This window comes from Acinonyx jubatus, chromosome E1, assembly GCF_027475565.1.
Source record: "Acinonyx jubatus isolate Ajub_Pintada_27869175 chromosome E1, VMU_Ajub_asm_v1.0, whole genome shotgun sequence".
Lineage (NCBI taxonomy): Eukaryota > Metazoa > Chordata > Mammalia > Carnivora > Felidae > Acinonyx > Acinonyx jubatus.
Window position 1 is genome coordinate 41,863,832 of NC_069397.1, and position 22,395 is coordinate 41,886,226.

The 22,395-nt window shown below is 59.5% G+C and overlaps 1 protein-coding gene across 6 annotated transcripts; it reads left to right on the forward strand.

Annotated features, from left to right (window-relative positions):
- The first annotated feature begins 644 nt into the window (after positions 1-644).
- Positions 645-21,354, forward strand: ADAM11 (ADAM metallopeptidase domain 11). 6 transcript variants are annotated; one of them, XM_027048857.2, is made up of 27 exons: positions 648-830; positions 1,278-1,453; positions 9,965-10,041; positions 10,245-10,311; positions 11,321-11,406; positions 11,496-11,571; positions 11,972-12,038; positions 12,107-12,174; positions 12,532-12,606; positions 12,687-12,758; positions 12,969-13,135; positions 13,672-13,756; positions 13,875-13,965; positions 14,098-14,149; positions 14,652-14,751; positions 14,847-14,918; positions 15,032-15,124; positions 15,523-15,603; positions 16,124-16,174; positions 16,290-16,353; positions 16,569-16,668; positions 16,893-17,012; positions 17,106-17,274; positions 17,366-17,480; positions 17,568-17,658; positions 18,279-18,296; positions 18,818-18,986. In XM_027048857.2, exons 1-27 carry the CDS (start codon positions 764-766, stop codon positions 18,831-18,833), a joined length of 2,316 nt encoding a protein of 771 aa, XP_026904658.1. In that variant the 5' UTR covers positions 648-763; the 3' UTR covers positions 18,834-18,986. The 6 variants fall into 6 exon arrangements, with proteins under 6 accessions (XP_026904656.1, XP_053068729.1, XP_026904658.1 ...); XM_027048855.2 differs by lacking the exon at positions 17,106-17,274 and having other exon boundaries at positions 645-830; positions 18,818-21,354; XM_027048856.2 differs by having other exon boundaries at positions 18,279-18,961.
- The last annotated feature ends 1,041 nt before the right edge of the window (positions 21,355-22,395 follow it).

Consider the following 22,395-nt stretch of genomic DNA (forward strand, 5'->3'; position numbering starts at 1 on the left):
TGTCTGGACCCAGGGTGTGGGACGACTCTGCAGTGACCTGCTCTCCTGTGGGTGGGTGAGAGATCCCTTCGGTCCCGTCGCTGGTTCTCTAAACTTCCCAGCGCTAACAGCCTTCGACCGGGGACCTCGTGTCTGGGTCCAGGGAAACCCCTTCCTGGGTACCACGCCGGAGGGGCGAACCTGAGCCGGAAAGACACGCCCCCGACCCCCGACCGTGTGGTCCCCCAGACTGGCCGCCTCGGGGTCAGAGCCTGGCGTCCCTCTGTTTCCCGCCTTTCCCCCCTACAAACCCTGAGGTCCTCGGAGCGAGGGATGGCCAAGACAGGGGCCGCGAGACCGGGACGGGCGCGCCCCGCCGTGCACCTGCCGAGGGCCCCGAGGAGCCGCGGGAGGGCCGGTCTCCGGGCGGCGCCTCTTTTGTCCTCCCGTCGCGGCGGCCCCGGCCCCGGCCCTGGCCGGCTGGGGTGAGGGGGGGGGGCGGGGGCGGGGGAGCCCGGGGGGCGGGGGCGGGCCCTGGGCTCACGTGCTCGCCGCTCGGCTCTTAACCCGGCCCGCCGCCCAGCCGGGATGGCCGCGGCCGGAGCGAGCTGAGCCGGGCGCCCGCCCCGCAGCCGCCGCCGCCGCCGCCGCCAGCCTCGCCCCCCGCCCGGCCGGCGCCCCCGCCCGCGGCTCCCGCAGCCGCGCCTCCCGCCCGCGCCTCCTCCCGCCCTCGCCGCGCCGCTCGCAGCCGCAGCCCCCGGAGCCGGAGGATTATGAGCGAGCCATGAGGCGGCTGCGGCGCTGGGCGTTCGCGGCGCTGCTGCTGCTGCTGCCGCTGCTCCCCCCGCCCGGTGAGTGCCCCCGGCCCCGGCCCCCTCGCCCTCCCTGCCCCCGCCCCGGGTTTTGCGGCGCTTTCTGCTGCAGCCACATTTTCCTGCAGTGCTCGGGGTGACAGCCTGTCCGATCGCGGGGGGGGGGGGGGAGCGGGGGGGACGGGAAAGGGGGACGGAGGGCGCGTGCACCCACCTGTCCCCATCTGGCCCGCCCCACCGCGGCCAGCCCCCTGCCGCCGGCCAACGGACTCTGCAGGTCTCTGCGGGTGAGGGGGGGCAGTCGTGACAGGCGGGCGGGAGGAAAGCTCCTGGCCCCCTCCCCATCAGGCTCTTCCTCTGCAGGGGACCAGATCCGCCCAGCTCCAAGGGGCACACCAGAGTGGGGGATGAAGTGTGCTCACCCCAGTCCCAAGTCTCCTGCCCCTCAGTGGGCATCCGCCTGCAGCTATGGCCTTGTCTCCTCAGGTCTTGGGACCCGGGGTCCTGTCGGAGCTCTGCACTGGCGGGTCTCACCCCAGTTGGGGAGTCCGGAAGCCCCTGAGGTCACAGAGCCCAGTCGTCTGGTGGGGGAGAGCTCCGGAGGAGAGGTCCGAAAGCAGCAGTTGGACACCAGGGTCCGCCAGGAGCCACCAGGGGGCCCGGTGAGTGGCCCTGGGTGTGAGGCCAGGGGTCTGGAGCAGGCCTGGAACCCAGGGAAGACCACCAGGCAGCCAGGGTTTGGGCACCTCCCCAAGAAGCCGGCTCCCGCAGCTTCTCCTTCTGTATAATGGGTGCTGGAGCCCACTAGTGGGGAGCACCCACCTGCCTCACTCCAGGCCCCCTCCAATCATCATGGGGATCCCCTGTCCTCCGTGGACCCTGGAATGCCCAGGGTACAGTCCAGCCTTGGGTCAGGGTTCCACCAGCCCCCACTCCTCTCCTGCCAAAGCAAGTGGTTCTACACCAAATTGGGCTTGGGCAAGGCAGTAGGGGGCAGGGAGAAGCAGCTAAGAGCTCCATCAAGGATTAGGGCTCCTGTTTCTCATCACAGCCACCCTCAGTGGGCTTTCTTGGAACAGCTCAGTGCTTGATCCTGCCTCAGTTTCCCCTCTGTGCACTGATAGGCTTGTCATTCTCTTTCCTGTCCTCGCCCGAGGGTGGGGCCTTGGGAAAAGGCTTGGAGGTCCTAAGCTCACCCACAAATGCCAGCTCCACCCGCCCTCTGTCCCTTTCAGCTGCCAGGCCCCTCCTGCCTCCCAGAGGAAAGTTAGGAATGAAGGAGATTAATTGCAATTAATAATTAATTAATATCATGTGAATAATAATTACCCAGATGGAATATTCATTCAGCACGGCTTGGCTCTCCAGGAGCTGGAAGCGGAAAGTTAGCCAGGCCAACTGGGGGCGGCGGAGGGCAGGATGGCAAAGGCCTGGCGGAATTAGGAGGTGTAGAGGAGAGATTCAGAGGAGGGGTACAACCGCGGTCTGGGAAGTTTGGCAGCTGGGAGTGGTGGGAGGTAAATTGGGCTGGGCAGAGGGAGGAAGGAGGGAAACGGAGGCTAGCATTACAGACATCTGTCAGACTGGCATCTGGCCCTGCCTAATGTACTTGGTTAAAAGCCCTTAGGGGAGGTGGAGGGGTTTGTGGGGGGGGGGGGGGGTGGGGGGATACTCGGGAAATGGAATAGAGCAGGAAGGCAGCATGCATAATAGATGGACCATCACTCAAGGCAGTGAGGAAGAGGGTGGTTAATGGTCCTGAGCAGGCAGGCCTGGGTGGGGGTGGGGTGGAGTGGGGGTGGAGCAGGGGTGAAAGAGAAGGGGTTGGAGGCTGCCTTCAGTGTCTGCCCAGGCTCCCGGGGGGTGGGCCGCAGGGATGGTTCCAAGGCCAGGGATGGGGTATCCTGGCTGGGTTTTGTCCCTGGTCCAGCTTTCATCCTTGATGTCACCCCCATCTGAGAACTGTGCACCCAAGCCTGTGTTGGCTAGGAGTTGACTGCTCAGCCTGACTACTGGGTATGCAGGCGACAGGGGAGTCTCTTTGGGTGTCGTTCTGCTGGCTGAGTGGGTGGCATGTGTGCATTTGTGATATGTGTGTGAGTGACCAAGTCTGAATATGCCCAACAGGGTGTCTGAGGGGGTGAGGTTAGGAGTGGAGGGTTCTGTGGATCTATGGGGCTGTGGTCACCTCCAATGGGGGTCTCTCTAGCATTGAGCCTTCCCAGAGACCTCCCTGCAGCCTCCCCAGGGGACGTAGTCATAGCCCTGCCTTATCTGTACCTCAGTCTCCCCTGGGGTGGAATTCTCACAACTCTATAAGGCAGGTAACTTTTGCCTGCCCATTTTACAGATGAGCAAACTGAGGCTCAGAGAAGTTGAGTAACTTGCTCAATCAGATCTTTTTTTTTAATTTTTTTAATGTTTGTTTATTTTTGAGAGAGAGACAGACAGAGCACGAGCGGGGGAGGGGCAGAGAGAGAGGGAGACACAGAATCCGAAGCGGGGTCCAGGCTCTGAGCCATCAGCACAGAGCCCGATGCGGGCTTGAACTCACAAGCTGTGAGATCATGACCTGAGCCGAAGTCAGATGCCCAACAGATTGATCCACCCAGGTACCCAGATCTTTTTTATTTTTATGTTTATTTATTTATTTTGAAAGAGAGAGAGAGGGAGAGAGCAAGGTAGCGCAAGCGGAGAATGGGCAGAGAGAGATGGAGAGGGAAAGCATCCCAAGCAGGCTCCATGTTCAGCACAGAGCATGATGCAGGACTTGATCCCACGACCCTGGGGTCATGACCTGAGCTAAAATTAAGAGTTGGACACTTGGGGCGCCTGGGTGGCTCAGTCGGTTGGGCGTCCGACTTCAGCTCAGGTCATGATGTCACAGCTCGTGGGTTCGAGCCCCACATCGGGCTCTGTGCTGACGACCCAGAGCCTGGAGCCCGCTTCGGATTCTGTGTCTCCCTCTCTCTCTGCCCCTCCCCCGCTCATGCTCTGTCTCTCTCCTTCAAAAATAAACAAACATTTAAAAAGTTAAAAAAAAAAAAAAAAGAGTTGGACACTTAACCGACTGAGCCACCCAGGCGCCCCTCAAAGTCAACCAGATCTTTAAGCAGTGGAGTGATTCTCTCCCAGACCCGGTACTTCCCACCACAAGGACTCTCAAGTTCGGCACAGGGGCAATCCCACGTGTCCAAAATATTTCCCCCTGACTGGAAGGACACTTTGCAGCCCTCTACCTCCCACCTGGCATTTCTCCCTGAAGCACTTCTGGCCTCGGCATGTACGGGGCTGATGATGGAGCCCATGCAGCACTGAGCCCATGTCCCAGCAGGAAGTGCCACACCCTGGCGCTGCTGGACTGAGTCCGAAATTATTGCGTTGGTTTGGAAACTCAGGCTGAGAAAGGTGTTGAGCCAGCAGCAAGATCTCTATTTGCTGCAGGTCATGTGGCGAGTCTGAGGGCACACGCTGGCCAGCAGGGTGAGGATGATGGGGCTTTGTGTGCTCACCTGCTCTGGCCTCGGGCCGGTCATATCACCTGTCTGAGGCCTAGCTCCCTGAGCCCTAAAACCAGGATGATTCATGATAACATCAATCTCAGCATCACTCACCTCCAGAAGGTGGCGATAGGAAAGGGTTTTGTGTGCTGAGGGCTCCTGGTTTTTGTGGGGGATTGTGGGGGAGAGAGAAGGTAGCCAGGAAGGACTTTAGAAGCTAGAGATATTACAATTGCTGGGCCCTTACTGGGGCAGACACTGTTATGCCTTTAGATATATTGATTTTATGTAATGCTCATCACAGCCCTAGGAGATGGGGCTGTCGCTATTCCCATTTTACAGGTGGGGGGAGACAGGCACAGAGAAGTGAAATAACAAGCCCAAGTCACACAGCACTTAAGTAGCAGAGTCAAGATTGATACACTTGGGCCGGCCTGCCTCTCTCTCAGGGGTATAGTGAAGAGGGCCACAGGGGTCCCTTTGCCCTCTTTGCCACTGATCTCAACACCTCACTTCTGTCCAGTTTGGAAGAAAGCTGGGCCTGAGGCCCAGAGAGGTGGGGGAGCTTCTGGAAGTGCAGAAACCTGTGGTCACAGGGAGCCTGAAGCTGAAGGATGAGGCAAAAGAATAAGCAGGGCCACCGTGTACAGTTGGGCTGGTTGTTCACTGCACAAGGGTGCCCCAACAAGTAGACTGAAATCTGTGGGCTCATGAGGCTACATGTGTTCCGAAGGGACTCTTCTAAACCACACAGAGCTGCTGTGTGGGTCATGCCTGCCCCCTGGGGAAACCCAGACTCCTTCAGAACCAAGAAAAGGGCAGGATGTGGGGGAAGCAAACAGGATGGGGGTGGAGAAATTCCAGCCTCCAGGCCTAGGAGATAGACTTATCAGAGCCAGCTGGAGGAGGGGGGATCCTAGTCACTGGGCTGAGCTCCTGTGAAAGCTGTCCAGACCAGCATTTACTGGAAATGCTACCCTGGAAGCCCTCTGCTGAGGGTGTGTGTTTCAGTGTTTGTGTTTTCTTGCTGGAGGGGGTCACTTCAGCAAGGCTCAGTCCCCTGCCCTTGCTAGATGGCAGTCATTGCAGGGAGCCACCGGGTCTGTGCCAGGAGCCCTAGTACCCCACTGGGGTTATGGCCATGCAGCCAAGGTCACAGCTCTGTCCTGGGATTGGAGGCAGGAGACGGTTCCTGGGAGGGGGCTGGTGGCCAGAAGCTGCCTCTGGGACTTGAGCTGAGCCCAGCTTGGTCTGGAAGGGTGAGGGCTGCGAAGAGAGATCATTCACGCAGGAGGTTAAGCTTGGGTCTGAAAGGCTTTGGGGAGGACAGCCTTGGTGGCTCCTGGCCCCACTGCTTTTGACTGAGTGACCGGGGTCAGCCACTGCTGCCTTCTGAATCCCACCCCCCTCATCCATAAGATGGGGCTGATAGTTGTCTCTCCTTTGCCAGGCTGCGTGGAGGATTCGAGGAGTTGATGTTTGTCAGATGTCCTGCCTGGGATTTGGCGAGAGCAGGTGTTTAACATCTGTAAGGCCTGCCCTCGCTCCTGCGTGTCAGGGGCAGGGTGCTGGGCAGCTGGCACCAGCTTGAAGGCTGGTGTCTGAGACAGAAGCCAGGGCATTTGGGGGTTACCTGTCAGGCTCCAGGTGGTGCTGGTGGAGGGTGGGGACAATGTGGCAGGAGTCTTGAGTTCTCCCCGGCCAGACTGGCCTGTGGGCTTGGCCTTGCCTGATTACCCCTCCTGGCTGCCTACAGGGACCCAGTTGCCCAGAGTCTGTCCCCAGAGGGACTAATGACCCTCTAAGGAAGTGACTGTCATCAAAAATTTAGGTCAAATCCCATTATCAGAAAATTTTCAACCGTTCTCACGGTCTGGGATTCCCGCTGTCCTGTGGATCAATAGAGCCTCAGCACATCGTGGGGTGGGGGGGTGGGGGGGTTACTATTGTGGGGAGGGGATTTCTCCCTGCCTCTCTGGCTTCTTGCCATCTGCCACCACCCAGCCCATGTGGTTCATCTAGTCCTCAAAGCCCTGTTTAGCTGGAACATGTACACTCCATTTTTCAATTATTACTAATCCTTGTGATAATAACATATTAAAAAGGGCTTCCATCTGAGCTCCATGACAAACTCATTTTACCAATGGAGAAACTGAGGCTCAGGCCTTCTGATGCCTTTCCATTCAACGTGACTGTTGAGCCCACTGGGCAGGGAAAAAGGTAGGCACAGCCTGTGCTTCTGGGGACTAAAAGTCACCGTGCAAGAATTTGAATCAGTGATCAGAGAAATAGACGTCCAGAACTGTGTGCTTAAAGGTCCAGGAGTAGTGGGGGCCACAGCCCCCTGTGGGTTGGGCAGTGCTGGCATTGTAGACATAGTGGGGAGGAGAAAGTCATGGGAGGAGATGGAAGTTTGGGAGGAGATATTTGGGGTGACAGTTTGAGGGGCAGTGCTTGGACACTCGGATTTTCTGGAGCATCCGAGAATCCTCCAGATCCTCAGTCTCCCCCTTCCCGAGCCAGTGATTCTGTAGGTCTAGGGTGGGGGCCTGGCATCTGTATTTGTGATTCTGGGACTTCAGTGGGATTTTTGCCTCCTTCTTTCTGCACCCCACATCTAGGTGAGCCTGACACGGAGCATAAGACAATGCCTAGGGGGGTGAACGGGCTGGTGACAAGGGAGCTTTAGGGAGGGCACAGTCACTGAAACCAGGTGGCCCCAGCTGCCATGGCAGACATGAACTGCAGCCCCAGGGTGAGATCTGACCCCACACCTCCCCAGCATGGCCCTGGGCCAGTCACCTCCAAGTGTCTCTCCCTGAGCCTTGGCCTGCCATTTGTAAAATGAGCACCAGATGACCCGGGCGAGTTGAGATCAAATGAGCCAGGGCACGTGAGAGCCGGAGGCAAGAGCAGGGCACGGGGTCGAGGCCCAGCCGGCCAGTCACCAGCAGCGCTGAGCTGGGCACAGAGGAGGGCGGGTAGGTGGGGTGGGTGGAGGGGGACAGAAGGGGCTCCTGAGGGAGGGACTGAGGGATGATGGGCGAGGTCGGGGGCAGGTCAGGGGCAGGAGGCAGACCAAGCAAGGAGCAGTTTGGCTTTGATAGAACTCGGGCCTAAAACTTGGCTGGGGGGAGGGGGTATTAGGACTCTGGTGCCAGCAGCAGCCCCCACCCCAGGTGACTGGAGAACAGAGGTCCTGGGGACCGAGGTGGGTTTGCCTGTTCTTTCTCTAACTGCAGACAGGGAGTGTCCCCATGAACCCCCTGCCCAGCTATCTGGTTTCCCTCCTCTTCCTCTACCACCCTTGATGGCTCCCCCAGCCCTTCCTGGGCCCAGCCCCCAGCCCCAAGAGCTGCTCTGGCTCTCATTGGCCCCCGTGCCCTGTGCCCTGCTGGGGCAGGGGCAGTCCAGCCCAGGTTGGGCCTTACCGGGTGGGGAAAGAAGAGGCTGCAGGAAATGGTGGGGACAAAAGGGACCTAGTGTCTGCTCTTCCAACAGTCTGGGCTTTCCCCAGAGTGGGGGTCAGCTTGGTCTGCACAGAGATGGGGGAGGCCAGATGGTTAGCTTGCTGACTTCCTGTGTGGGGGAGATCCTGCTAGCACCAGGGCCGACCCTGCCAGAATTCTCCAGGCCCAGGACAACCCCCACCACCCAAAGCCAACCTCACAGCTTGCATCTGGGCTCATCTTACCATTTTCGTTGGGGAGATCTGAGGCTCAGAGAGGCTGCTGGATCATCCCTGAAGCTGCACAGCCTGAGAGAGTGGACTCAGGGCAAGGAGCCTGAACAGTCTGCACCTCTGGGTGGCCAACAGGGGCTTTCTGTCAGGGACAGAAAGAACAAGGAGGTACAGACTTAAGGGCAGGGAAGGGCAGAAGTAGTCTAGGCAGGGACAGGTGGGAAAGGCAGAGATAGACCAAGCCCAGGAGGGGAGAAGGAGGGCCGAGGGGGTGGGTGGGAAGGGTAGAGGCCCAGGGGCACGGAGGAAGCAGAGATGGGCTGGGCCAGGCCAAGGCCGGGAAAACAGTGACTCCTTGTCCTTGACTTTCTATTTCAATTCTGATCGACACTCTAAGGGCTTGGGATGGAGCTTGGAGCTCCAGTTGGCCTGGAATGGGGCAAGTCAGTGTCCTTGGCGCTCAGAGGGCTGTCTACCTAGGCTCTGCGCCTTCACCCCCCCTCCCCCCATGACCTCTCATGGATGCTAGGCCATTTCTGTCTTACCTTATCTTATCTTTGGGGTGAGGAGGCCTTGGAAACTGTTTCTGTAGGCTTGAATCGCAGCTCCATGACTTCTTAGCTGCGTGACTTTGAACATGTTAGCCTCTCTGTGCTTTGGTTTCCCCATCTGTCAGATGAGGATAACAGTGGCATCCATCCCACTGGCTTATTATGAAGATCAGATATGATAATACTTGCAAAGTATTTAGAACAGTGCCTGGCACATAATAAATGCTCAATAAAAATGAGGAATCTAAGTGATTGATGAGGAAGCCAGGTAGGACCAGGCAATGAGATTCTGTGACCTTGGGGCTCCCTTGTATCCTGCAGCCTGCTCCCCACAAAAGAAAGGCAGCAGAGAAAAGCCTCACATCTGCATGGCCCAGTGCTGGGACCCTCACCTGGGGATCTGGATTTCAGTCTTAAATGAATATGGGGGTGAAGAAGGCTCTCCAGTCCTTCTGGGGCCCTTGCTGTGCTTCCAGGTCTTTGTGAGACCTGATGCTTGGTGTGGGGACATGAGAGCCCAGAAGGCCAACTCATCCCCTGAGTCCAGACTCTCGTGCCCCTTCTTCTCTTGAGGTCACTGTTCCTCCAGGCACACTAGCTTCAGGCCTGGAGTCCTCACTCCCCACAGGAGCTGGGCGCCCAGACCTGGAAGGGCAGCCATCTTGCTCAGGCCTGGTATGTTGCCATGACAACCTGGAGCCTCCCACTGCAAAGGCCCCTCTGAAAAATTTATCAGGAAAACTTCCGTGTTTAAAAATTAACCACGGGATTGAAATATTAAAGATGAGCTGCTTTGGGCAAGGCAGAGGGCAATGGACTTGGGGGTAGAGGAGCCAAGTTCTTCCCTCCTGACAGGATGGCATCTTCCCATCACCCCAGCTTCCAATTCTCACCCACGCCACCCTGTCTGCAGAGTCCGAGGCCTCCTCCGTAAATTGAGGCTGGGGCCGGGATACAGGAAGGGAGGGGCCTGATTTACAGAGCCCAAGGATCACACTGCACCCCATCTCCGGCTTGCCCCTTTCCCATGGTACTTCTGGGGACTTCCCTTTAGTCCACGTGAGGAGGGGGGGGCTGCCAATGGGGGGAGGGTGGTGTGAAGCAGTGGGCGGGCTGAGCTGCCTTCCATCCCCACTGCTTGGGTAGACTGGCCCCAGGAGGCACCTACACCAGGTGGATGGGCTGGCCCCTGCCCCCTGTGCTGCTCACAGTGCCCCGGGCCCAGAGGGTGGGTTGGGCTGTACCCAGGGGTGCGTTCTCCTGTCCCTGCTCCCAGGAAAGGCACAGGGTCTTGGAGGAAGATGAGCTTGTACAAAGCATCTCCCACCCAAATCAATGGTCCCGTCAGCTGCTGGGCTGGGCCATCCCTTCCTCCCCAGTGCTACTCCCTATTCTGGGATTCCTCAGGTTGACTCCCCTCTGCCCTCTCCCCACCCCCAGCCTGTCCACCTGGCCCAGGTGAGTTTCGTCATCCCAGCCTTCAACTCCAATTTCACTCTGGACCTGGAGCTGAACCAGTGAGTGTGGCCGGGAGCCGGGGAGAAAGGGCAAAAGGCGGGTGGGCAAAAGCACAGCCTAGATGCGGCTGGGGTGGGGGGGGGTGGGGGTGGGGGCAGGGCTGGGTCCTGTGGCCTGAATTTGAACTGGGGCAGGACCCAAGCCTGACCCAACCCCAGCGGTGACCCCCCCTCCTTCCTCCCACCCCTTCTGTCTGTTTCAGTCACCTCCTCTCCTCACAGTATGTGGAGCGCCATTTTAGCCGGGAGGGGACAACTCAGCACAGCACTGTGAGTGCCTTGGGAAGGGGGCAGGGGAGGTGGGACGAAGAGACAGGTGGTCCCTGGAGATGGGATCCGAGGTACACCTATACTCAGGTGGGCCCAGCCCCTTTGGGGTCCTCCATCTGTCCCCACCACGGAGGCTCCCAGAGTCTGAGTCACCATGGCGAATGGCATGGAGCCCGGACTCCCTTCACCCAGTTCCCAAGGTCTGACTCCCAGCCAGCCTCTCTACCTGACATCAAGGCTTTCAGGGACCCTCCCTGCTCCATGCCCCCCAGACTCTTCTAGGAGGGGACAGTTGGGGAAATGCCCTTCTTGCTCAGCACCAAGGCCTTGGGAATTCCTGGCTGCCTGGGACACCAGGGTCCCAGCCCCAGAAGCCCAGGGGCCTGAGCAAAGATGAATGAGTGTCTATAAATAGCCTCCTTCCTCCCCACCCCCAGCCCCGCACCCCTCAACCAGCCAGTTCAGTAACTGGAGCACAATTCTGCAGGAGCAGGGAGGGGGTGCTGGCCCCTCTGACCCAAGAGCCCCAGCCAAGTGGACACAGGCTGCTCACGGTTCCTCAGCCACAGACCGTGTCCAGAGGGGGTCCACGGAGGCAGTGGTGTCCGAGAACGCACTGTGTGTGCAGTTGCGTGTGTGTGCGCTGGGGGGCGGGGTGGGGGGTCCACAGCTTTCATCTGATCAAGTGAGCTCATCTGTGGTAAGTGCTCAGAACAGTGCCTGGCACACGAGCACTAGCTCTTGGAGGAATCTGTGAACCGTGCACCAGATGGTTGAGAGCCACTGATGTAGTCCAGCTTCCTCATCTTGTAGGTGAGGTGAAGGAGGCTAGGAACTGGGAAAGGAGAGGGCTAGGAACTTGTCCAGGCGAAACAGCCAATTAGGAGCACACCCGGAGGGGAAGCAGGACCCCCAGGAACCGCAGCCACCTGCGCACCGAGCAGCTTTGGTGGCCCTGACCTCTCCTGCCAGGGCAGGGGGCATGTCTGCTCACCTCCTGCTCCTCCAGGGGGCCGGAGACCACTGCTACTACCAGGGGAAGCTCCGCGGGAACCCCCACTCCTTTGCCGCCCTCTCCACCTGCCAGGGGCTGCAGTGAGTATGGGGAGGGGCTGGGCGGCGGGAAGAGCCTCCAGCGCCGGCCTGGGGATGCATGGTGGGGAGCTGCACCTCTCTCTCCGCAGTGGGGTCTTCTCGGACGGGAACTTCACCTACATCGTGGAGCCCCGCGAGATGGCCAGGCCTCAGGAACCCCCCCAGGTGAGCCCCTCACAGTCCTCTGACAGCCCTCCTACGCACATCCCGATGGCTTGTCCCAATGGCTGTCGCTGCCTCCTCCCTTGGTAACCTCAGCCTTCCTGCCCTCCTCAGTCACCCCAGCTCTGGTTCCATCCCCCTGTGCCCTCAGCTCCAATGTCCCCTCTGTCCCTCAAGTAACCTCCCTTTGGGCTCCAGTGTCCTTTGCCCCTATCTCTCAGGGCGACCCCAGGTCTTGACCCCGGAATCTGAGCATCTGGGAGATCAGATCCGACATGGGAGCTCTGGCCAGTTCTGGGTCACCCTGGGGTGGGGTGGGGGGAAGGGCTGGAGCTGTCCCTCCCCAGCTGGACTCAGAGCAGACCTGGTCAGCCCCCCAAGAACTAATTCCCCCTCATTGCAGGGACCCCTTCCCCACCTCATTTACCGGACCCCTCTCCTCCCAGCCCCCCTCGGATGCAGGGAACCAGGTAAGGGAGGGAAAGCGGGGCTGGGGAGGGGGCCGGCTGTGCCCCCCTCACCTGACCCCTTCCCCCAGGCTGCCTATTTGCTGCCCCTGCTCATTCTGCTCCTGTGAACCGGCCGAGGCTGAGAAGGAAAAGGCAGGTACGGGGGCCCGCACAGACCTCGGGCTGCAGAGACCTCAGGCTGCGGTCCAGAGCAGGACACCCCATCCAGGACTGGGGCAAAGGAGGGCTCAGACTGATGTGGCTGGGGGCCAGGGAACCATGCCCGGGAGGAAGCCCCCACCCCATCTCCTAACACCCGTGTCTACACCTGTCCACACTATGGACAAACTGAGACTGCCTGTCCTCATACCAAGGCTGGGGAGAGAGGGGATCCCCACCAGTGGGGGACTGGCATTGTCCCTGACTGGAGTTCAGCACCCTCGAGCCTGTCCATGGCTTGGCCCTGACACTGGGCATGGAGGGGACTGATTCCAAGTGCCCACCCACCCCCCAGGTCCGCCGGGGCCACCCTACTGTGCACAGTGAGACCAAGTACGTGGAGCTGATCGTGGTCAACGACCACCAGCTGGTAAGATCCCCAGCCTGGGGGCAACTCTGGGAGGGGGGCACGAAGCAGCCTGGGCCTCCACCCACTCTCTTTCCTCCCAGTTTGAGCAGATGCGCCAGTCGGTGGTCCTCACCAGCAACTTTGCCAAGTCCGTTGTGAACCTGGCGGATGTGGTGAGCCGCCTCTCTTCCCTTCCCACTCCTCTGTCGCCCCTGCCCCAATGCCCCACCACACACAGGCTTTGGGTGAGCTTGGGGGGTGGGGGCCCTGTCAGCCTCGGATAGGGAGAGACAGACTGAGGCCCTCCCCCAGCCCTGTCCCCCCCCCCCCCGACACTCTCCTGCCCTCCAGCCCCACCCTCATCTTCTCCCCTCTGAGCCCAGATGTACAAGGAGCAGCTCAATACCCGCATCGTGCTGGTTGCCATGGAAACGTGGGCCGACGGGGACAAGATCCAGGTGCAAGATGACCTCCTGGAGACCTTAGCTCGGCTCATGGTCTATCGGCGGGAGGGCCTGCCTGAGCCCAGTGATGCCACCCATCTCTTCTCGTGAGTCCTGCAGCCCCCACATCCTGTCAGCCTCTCATGGTTGCTGCAGTGCACAGGGTTGCTGAACACCTGCTCTGCGTCAGGTGCCCTTGCAGGGCCCGGGCACTGGGCTCGCCTTGCACCAGCCCCCAGCCACTTGTCACAGGCTGGACAATGTCCCTTACATCTTAGGCTGATGCCCGTTTTCCCTGCCCCCCAGCGATCTTCCTCTGCCTGTCATCTCCCTTTTGTCCCCTCTTCTCTTTTCAAACTGTCCCAGCATTCCTTCCTCAAGGACCCAATGCCCTAAAGAAGAAAAAAATCTGATAAAACTCCTTATGATTAGAGATGATCTTATAGGAGCCTCTCATTTGACTTACGGACAAACAGAGAGAGGAAGGGGCTTGCCTGAGGTCACACAGGCTGACAGGAAAGGCAGTGCTCACCTCCCCAAAGAAGGGCTCTAGTGTAGGAGGCTCCCCAGCCTCCCCTTCACAGCCTGGGGAAGGCGCCATAGGCAAGGCAGGCGGTTCTCATGACAATCCTCTCCCTTCCAGGGGCAGAACTTTCCAGAGCACCAGTAGTGGGGCCGCCTACGTGGGGGGCATCTGCTCGCTATCCAGGGGTGGGGGTGTGAATGAGGTAAGCAGTGTGGGGCATGGCTGGGGGTGGGGGTTGAAGACAGGGACTGTGAAGGGCATGAGCCCTGTGCCTTTGGACAGATGTAGACATCTTTGTGTTCCATCTTCCTCACCTCAAGTACGACAACATGGGGGCCATGGCAGTGACCCTGGCCCAAACGCTGGGACAGAACCTGGGCATGATGTGGAATAAACACCGGAGCTCAGCAGGTATCAATGAAGACCCATGTGGCCCCACAACCAGCCTAGACCCACTCCCAGCAGCTCTAGAAGTGAAGAGAGTGTCCATGGGAGGGGGGCAGTCCTCCACCCTCCCTTATATCCACTTGGCTTACTCCTCAGGGGACTGCAAATGCCCGGACAACTGGCTGGGCTGCATCATGGAGGACACTGGGTGAGTTCTTAGGGACAAACTAGGGGAGGGTCTTGGGCGAGGGAAAATCTGGACCCAGTGGGTGGTAGTCTGGACCCAGTGGCCTCGGGAGGCCCAGCTATTGGGACCTCTTAGGATTTCAATAACCTCAGTTTTCAGTTTTCTGAGGACCCTGCACCAGGAGACCCACATTCCCTAGCTGGACACAAAAACTGCTAGGCTGTAGTGCGCGCTGTCGCCACTGGGTGCCGCCAAAGCCTCATTTGGAGGCACCTTTCCGCCTTAGCGCTCCAACCTCCCAACTGCTGAGTCCTGAGGTTTGGAGCGGGGTGGGAGACAGGAGCAACGTCCCCTGCCCACTTCTGCTTGGTGGCAGGAGGATTATTACGCAGTCTCCGGACACACAGATCCTCAGGCTCCTCGAGATGGTGACCTACTACCCTTATGCACCCCATCCCCAATCTTGAGAAGGGGCGAGAGAGTGGGCCTGGACTCAGCGGCTCCGTCCCTTACCCCTGCCCAGATTCTACCTGCCCCGCAAGTTCTCGCGCTGCAGCATCGACGAATACAACCAGTTTCTGCAGGAAGGAGGCGGGAGCTGTCTCTTCAACAAGCCTCTCAAGGTACTAGCCCCTGGGGTGGGGGTAGGGGTGGGGGACGTGGGAACGAGGTTTGGACAGGGTCCCGGCCAGACTCCCGACACCCCTCCCCCGTCCAGCTCCTGGACCCGCCTGAGTGTGGAAACGGCTTCGTGGAGGCGGGAGAGGAGTGCGACTGTGGCTCGGTGCAGGTGAGAGACGAGTGAGGGCTCCAGGTGGGTGACAGGGGCGCGCGCCAGAGAACGTCTGGGTGGGGAGGTTCAGGACTTGCCCACCTCCCTGCCCTTGTCCCCGCGTCCCTCAGGAGTGCAGCCGTGCGGGCGGGAATTGCTGCAAGAAATGCACCCTGACTCACGACGCCATGTGCAGCGACGGGCTCTGCTGTCGCCGCTGCAAGGTAAGGGGCAACTACCGTCAGGGCGGGACGGAAGCACACCTAGGAGGGATGGGGGCTGCGGACTTCCCGATAAGGGGCGGTGCTTAGGGAGGAGGAGCCGCCGGAGGCGGAGTAAGTGTGGGGCGGGACTTGACGCAAAGAAAGCGCCAATGGAGCGGGAGAGGGGCGGGGCGTGCGCCCCCCAAAGGGCCTGTTAAAGGCGGGGCTACGAGGAACGGGGCGAGGCACCTATCCGGAGGTGGTGGGAGGGGCGGAACCGTGAGCGGGCCTGGGGGCGGTGCTGAGTGGGCCGGGAGGGGCCGAGGGGCGGGCGAGGAGTTGCCGAGATGAGTGAGGGGCCTCGAGAAAGGCGGGCGGGGAGTCGGCGGTTCTGGACTGAGCCAGGATCCCTTTCCCAGTACGAGCCGCGGGGTGTGTCCTGTCGAGAGGCGGTGAACGAGTGCGACATCGCGGAGACCTGCACCGGGGACTCGAGCCAGGTTCGTCCGGCCCAGCCGCCCTGAGGGACCATGGGCGAGGCAACCCCTATCCCTATTGCTTTGGCTCCGCGGAGCTACGTGTCTCTGAGGCTCTTCCCTCCGTTGCTGGTGTCGCTACCGCTGGTCAGCCTCAGTTTCCTCGACTGAGAAACCGGTTCTTCATGCCTCCTGGTTTTGTTTCTTCAGTCATTGTATCAGTATAGTCTGGCTGGGGTTCCCAGGGCCTGGCACGGTGCCTGGTGTGTACTCGGGATCAAAGTGTGTAATAATATTAGTTAACATCTCTTAAGTCCTTATTACGTGCCACGTACTTAGTTCCATTTAGTTCTCCCAGCTCTGTGAAGTAGGTACAGGATACAGGGAGAGGCTATGGGATTTGCCAGTCTGCGTCGTCGTAGCCTGAGTTCTGAGCCAGACCTCTTGTCCTTGACATGAAAGAGCACTGAACTATGAGCCCCACGAGGGGCGCATTTGGCACCCCTTCATCCCTCGGCTCTCAGTCCAGCACCTCTCTCCACAGTGTCCCCCTAACCTGCACAAGCTGGATGGTTACTACTGTGATCACGAACAGGTATGATGGGGTGGGGGCTCCTCCTCCTCAGGGCCTCCGGCTCAGTACAGTCTCTTGTCTTGTATCCATTCTGACCACTCCGTGTCTCAGTCCCTTGTCTCCTGTTTTTCCTTAGGGCCGCTGCTATGGAGGTCGCTGCAAAACCCGGGACCGGCAGTGCCAAGCCCTTTGGGGCCACGGTGAGTCTTTGGCTGGGAGTGGGAGAGGGTCTCTGGAGGACCCAGAATCAAGAGGCTGAGGAGGGGCAAGTTCTCGCTAAAAATACCCTCTTACGAGTGCGTGGCTCTCCAGGATCTCAGGAACCCAGCTGGACTGGGGATCAGGCCAGAGTGTTGGAGATGCAGGCCTGAGGTCCCCGGGCGAGTGGGTGACGCTTGGCATCATCTCCTTACAGCGGCTGCTGATCGCTTCTGCTATGAGAAGCTGAACGTGGAGGGGACAGAGCGTGGGAACTGTGGACGCAAGGGGTCAGGCTGGGTCCAGTGCAATAAACAGTGAGTTGCCAAGGCTCCTGGTTGGCCTCCCCAGCTCTGGGGCTGGGGAGGGTTTTTGTCAGAGGTGGGACAGAAGGTTCTAGGATGAGCCTATGAGTCCCAACAGAGAATATGTGAAAAATTAGGCGGTGGGGAGAAGGCAGATTCGAGTTCAGAAGTAATAGTAGTAGTAGTTGGGTTGAAGGTCAGACTTGGGGCTCACTGTCTCCATGCTGCCCCAACAGGGACGTGCTCTGTGGCTTCCTCCTCTGTGTGAACATCTCTGGAGCTCCTCGACTGGGAGATCTAGGGGGGGACATCAACAGTGTCACCTTCTACCACCAGGGCAAGGAGCTGGACTGCAGGTTTGGGCTGGGACCCGGTCTGGGGAAGGGCAGACTGCAGCCGTGATGGGGGTGGGGGACAAGGGCTGAGGCTGGCCATGCCGGCTCCCCCAGGGGTGGCCACGTCCAGCTGGCTGACGGCTCCGACCTGAGTTACGTGGAGGATGGCACAGCCTGTGGGCCCAACATGCTGTGCCTGGATCATCGCTGCCTGCCTGCCTCTGCCTTCAACTTCAGCACTTGCCCCGGCAGCGGGGAACGCCGGATCTGCTCCCACCACGGAGTGCGTGCCTGGAGGCTGGGGATGGTGGGAGGAGCTCACGACGGGCGAGACAGAGCCCCACTCACGTCTGTTGGCCCCACCCCACCTCCAGGTCTGCAGCAACGAAGGGAAGTGCATCTGTCAGCCCGACTGGACAGGAAAAGACTGCAGCATTCACAACCCCCTGCCCACGTCTCCACCCACGGGGGAGACGGAGAGATATAAGGGTGAGACTGCAGCTGGCCGGGATGGGGCTCTGTCTCTCCCCTTCTCCGCGCCTGTCCCTGCCAACCGAGCCCTGCCCTCCTCCCCAGGTCCCAGCGGTACCAACATCATCATCGGCTCCATCGCGGGGGCTGTCCTGGTTGCAGCCATCGTCCTGGGCGGCACGGGCTGGGGATTTAAGTAAGAGACACACATGCGCCCCCCACACCACTAGGTGTTCATTGTGTGTGGAGGGTGGATATTGGAATCCCAGAGTGTTGGAGCTGAGGGGGCCTTTCTGAGAAGTTAGCTAATAAGCCAGAGTCTGAGCCAGCCACAGGGTCTTGTTTTGCTCACATTTAAAAAAACCAAGAGGTTTACATTAACAGTCCTGATTTCTAGCTTCTCTTGCAAAAGAAGACTGGCCCTCAGTACGTCTCAGCACGGCCATGGAGTGGAGCTTAGCAGGGGCTGCCTAAAACAGGGCTGTGTCCTCTGTCCCTAGGCCCCTAGTCCCCACCTAGCCTACAGTGTTCTGTGAGCATCTGAGTCGGACCCTGGAGCTGGTCTCACCCCTTCAAGGTACAGAGGAGGGACCTGAGGCCCAGGGTCATGTGGTACGTTAGTTGCAGAATCAGGACTCAAACCCAGGTATCTCTCTCTCTAGGCCTATCTTTAGTGACCAGGTCCTAGGGACCCTGGCTAATCTCTGGGGCAAGGGGTCTCATGGGAGCCAGAAAGGCCCTCTCTGAGAGAAGGGCAAGGTCACAGATGGCTCCTTTTCTTTCCCTCTCTGCCTGTCCTCTCCTTGGCTCCTGAAGAAACATCCGCCGGGGAAGGTACGACCCGACCCAGCAGGGGGCAGTGTGACACCGGCCACGTCATCCCTCCCGCTGTGCCTGTCTCCTCCATCTCATTCGTCACCTCACATTCTGTCGATGGGGGAGCCAGGGGCTGATTCCCCACCCCTGCTGTCACTGCTGTCACTACAGGGGTGGGAGAGCCCCGCTCCGGAAAGAAAGCCCTCAACCTGCCCTTGCCCCTTCCTCCTGCCCACCTGCCCTCCCAGGCCTTGGTCCATTTACTCCTGCCCTTCCAATGGCCACATCACCCCTGCCCAGGTGGGCCCTGGAGCTGTGTCCCCTGTAGTCCCCATCCCCGGGGAGAGGAGCTACCTCTGCGTCCCATCTGTTTTGTCTTCCATGTCACCGCTGTCTGAACTTCCCACCAGATCCCCTCCCTGGCCAGCCTGTGACTTGCCGCCTCTAGGGCCCAGCACTGACCTCCTAGGGCCTGGCTCAGGGGCTCTCCCTCTGGGCCCTGCCTCACATCCTCCCCTGATGCCCCCTCTCCGTTCCAGGTCCGGAGGGGCCTAAGTGCCACCCCCTCCCTCCGAGCCTGGCGCCCACCGTCTCCGCCCTGAACCACGAGGCTGCCCCCGCCCAGCCACGGAGGGAGGCACCATGCAAATGTCTTCCGGGCCCAAGCCCTTCAATTCCTGGTCCCATGGGGGTTTGGGTGGGGGGGTGTGGCCTCGTCCTTCACATCACCAGGGTGGACCAGGCCTGGGGCCTTTCCCTCATGGTCCCTCACCCCACCTCATGCGGCTTTGGCCTTGTACACCAACTCTCCCTGTGTGAATGTAGCTTCCATCATCACGGACTGCCACAGCTCAAGGTGGGAGGGGGGGCTAGAGGGATGCCCTCCCCCCAGTGGGCATGGCCTGGGAAGGCCCTTCCTCAAAACCAGGCAGCTGGGACCAGGGTTTTAGCTCTCTGGGACTTAGGGGGAGGGGGCTGACACCTACACTTTTTTTAAACTGAATCTTAACTGATGAATGTAACTTTGGGGGTGCTGGGGCGAGGGAAGTTGGGATATTTTGACATTTCCAGGAGGGACCAGAGGAACTGAGGCCTGGCCCTTCCCTGGGGCCCTTTACCTGGATGATCACACCTGGAATCCTCTCATTGAACATAGCTGTCCCCAAGCCATGCAGGGGTAGGGCGTCCTTGCTTGCCCCTCGGCCCAGCCCTGCGGAGCTTGGAGAGCAGAATGAGCGCTGATTCAAACCAAAGCTGCCTGTTCTGTGCCCAAGGCCTAAGTCATGGGTGCGACGACCACATGTCCCAGATTGTCTACAATTTCAAAGTGACCATCCTGCTGTCCCTGCCAGGACGCATGTATTTGGGGGTCTAGAAAATACAGTCCCTGAACTAAAAAGGCACCTTCCCCCTTTCAAGAAGGGTGATTCCGGGGCTGACTCAGGGTTTAGGTGCCCCCCCCACCCCCCCTTGTGGCCTAGAGGTCCCAGGCTGGGCCATCTTCCCAGGGAGGATTCTCCCAAGCAGGAAAAGCCAGGGGTGGCCCTGTGACTGGAGGGTGAGGGCTTTTGCCTGCAATGTCCAAGAGGAGGTAAGAAAAGGCAGGTCTCCTATATGATCCTCAGCTTCTAGAAAAGTCCTCAAGGCCCTGTCAAACTCATTCTGCTCCTTACCCCCATTCCAGGGCTGAGTAGTAAGTTTACAGTTGTTCTCCCCATTACGTCCTCCGATTCCCACTGCAGCCGAGCCTGAGAGGCCGAGGCTGGGCGGGATTCCTCAGCCCTCCCATGAACTCAGTCCTGCCCATGCATGGCCTTCCCTCAAGACCCATGGGACAGTGAAGCCTTGGCTCGACTGCTAAAAACCAGCTGGCAAGGGCAAGATGGGGATCAAGCTACCTTATGGGATGAAAGCCACAAATGAGCAGAGCCCCTCTCCCCAGGAATACCCCACCCAGACACAGCAGGGGTTTCTGAACACCCCAGGGCCTTTGAGCTGTTATAGTCCCTCTGTTTCTGGGGCATCTGTGAGGAGGAAATGGCTCCCTGTTTATCTGCACACCCCTCAGGGCAAACTGGGGACTGAGACCCATTGACACCCTTTTGGGTGGCCGGATGTGGCTACGGTGGGGTCCTCAATACTGCGGTCCAGCTGGCACTGCCCAAGAGAAGGGGGGGCGGGGCACCCTCTGGCCAGTCCTGCTCCACCAGCCCCACAAGCAGGAGGGGAAGGGCTGGGGTTTGCACCGCTGCTGCCGTACCGGTACCGGAAGACACTCTGGTGGTATGCGTGTGCACATAGCCAGCGATGCATCTGGCACAAGCATTTGGATCCACATCTCTGCACAAGTGTGAATACCTCTACACACGCAGACATGCCTGTGTGTGCGCACACACGGGAGTGGGCGTGGGGATGTGGAGGACTCAAGACCTCCTGCGACCAGTCCACCTGGCTCCCAGCCGTCTGCATCCTCCCGCCCCACCCGGGCCGGGCCCACCCCGGCAGCACCCAGGGAGGAGTGGAGGCTGCCCTGGCCTGGGCCTGGAACTGGCTCCATACAGCATCCTGTAAATATGTCATCTGGGGCTCGGGGTGGGGAGGCAGGGACAGGAACATCAATTAAAGATCATGTCCTGGGGCTTCCATGGAGCTCACACCAACCTGTGTCTCTTTTTCTGTAAATGACCTCACTGTGACTCGGGACCCTTCCCTGGCCCCAGAGGGAACATGATGACTGGGCCACTGAGGGGAGGAAGTGAGCACCCAGGACCAGGCGCTGGGAGACCCGGGCGAGGGGGTGTAGTTTTCCATTCCCGGCCAGGAAATAGGCGCAGACTGGGTGGAGGGCCAGCCCTTCCGCTTCCTCGGCTCTCCCAGCAAAGATAACTGCCTTCCTCTGGCTTCGGCAAAGCAGAAGCGGAGGTGAATAGGAAGCCTCTTACCCAAAGGCAGGAGACCCAGCTTCCCTTTTATGGTTAAGGTCAGAGAAGCCTCTCTTGCCTCCGAAGAGATTCCAGAAAGGTGGATAAAACCGCTAATCTGGTCCTGGGGCACCTGCTCTTCAGCCTGCAGAGTTTGCTGTCTCTCACCGCTGCCACTCCCCCACCATGCCAGAGAGGGACTGAGCAAGGCCAAGGCTTCGAGCCCCTCCCACCCCACAGGAACCTATCTTCCCATCTTCCCCTTTAGAGGCTTTGGGCCTGGAGGTGTCTGGCTCTGGAGGTCCTGCTTATTCAGGGGAAAGATAAGATGCCAGGCAGGGGCAGGGAATGAAGGCAACGTAAGATGCCAAGATACTGTAGAGGTCATGGGAGCAGGAAATAGCAGCAGCGGTCGTGAGCTTGGAGACAATGAGCAGCCCCAGAAGCCTAGCCCCCCACTGCCGAAAGGGCAGGTGTCCCAGGACCACCGCAGCTCACAAGCAGAGAGAGTAGGATTCAGGGCAGCGCCAGCCCCGGTTCCTGGTCCCCACCCTGTGGTGACATCTGAGTCCCCCCAGGATTTCGGGAACACTCTACGCCCCATCTCTTCACCCTAGCTGACCAGGCAGCCCAGCGGGAATCCCTCTCAAACCCACCAGTCACTGCCTGCCTCTAGACTTGCCCTGTCTGCTCTGGGTGGGAAACCTTCTTTTTAACTTTTCTTCATTCCTGCTGCTGCCTCTCCACTCTCCTTCCTCATGTCCACTCCCTTCTTGTTTCTCGGTCTGTCCTGACCTTCAGACTCTGAGGCATCACACGGCTGACCCTTCAGGTAGTGAAAGATGCGGCTTCTGGAAGAGGGCATGGGTGAGGCTTGTTACTGGTGACTCGTGAAGGTCAGCGCTCAGTCACTCTCGACATCTGCTTCTCAGCCTCAGGCCGAACCCCGGAGCTTGAGAAGTCACCTGTGTGAGTGCCCAGAGGTGCACGAGGATGGCTGGCCATGGGAACTCTAGGGAGGGAGCCCCAGCCCTCTGCTGCCCTCTGCTGCCTGCATACCTCCTATCTGCCGTGGTGGAAGGCTCCATGGGCTGGAATGGAATATCAGATCTGGAAACAGATAGTCTGGAAAAGTACTTACTTTGGTTTCAGAACATGTCACAGGCGGTTCTGGCAGAGTGTTTCCTAAAGACTGT

Bases quoted from the DNA above. Each gene is read 5' to 3' on its own strand.
- ADAM11 (XM_027048855.2), top strand. From the start codon at position 764: ATGAGGCGGCTGCGGCGCTGGGCGTTCGCGGCGCTGCTGCTGCTGCTG. The intron at 10,042-10,244 runs GTGAGTGTGGCC...TGTCTGTTTCAG, and splicing joins CTGGACCTGGAGCTGAACCA to TCACCTCCTCTCCTCACAGT. The intron at 12,607-12,686 runs GTAAGATCCCCA...CTTTCCTCCCAG, and splicing joins TGGTCAACGACCACCAGCTG to TTTGAGCAGATGCGCCAGTC.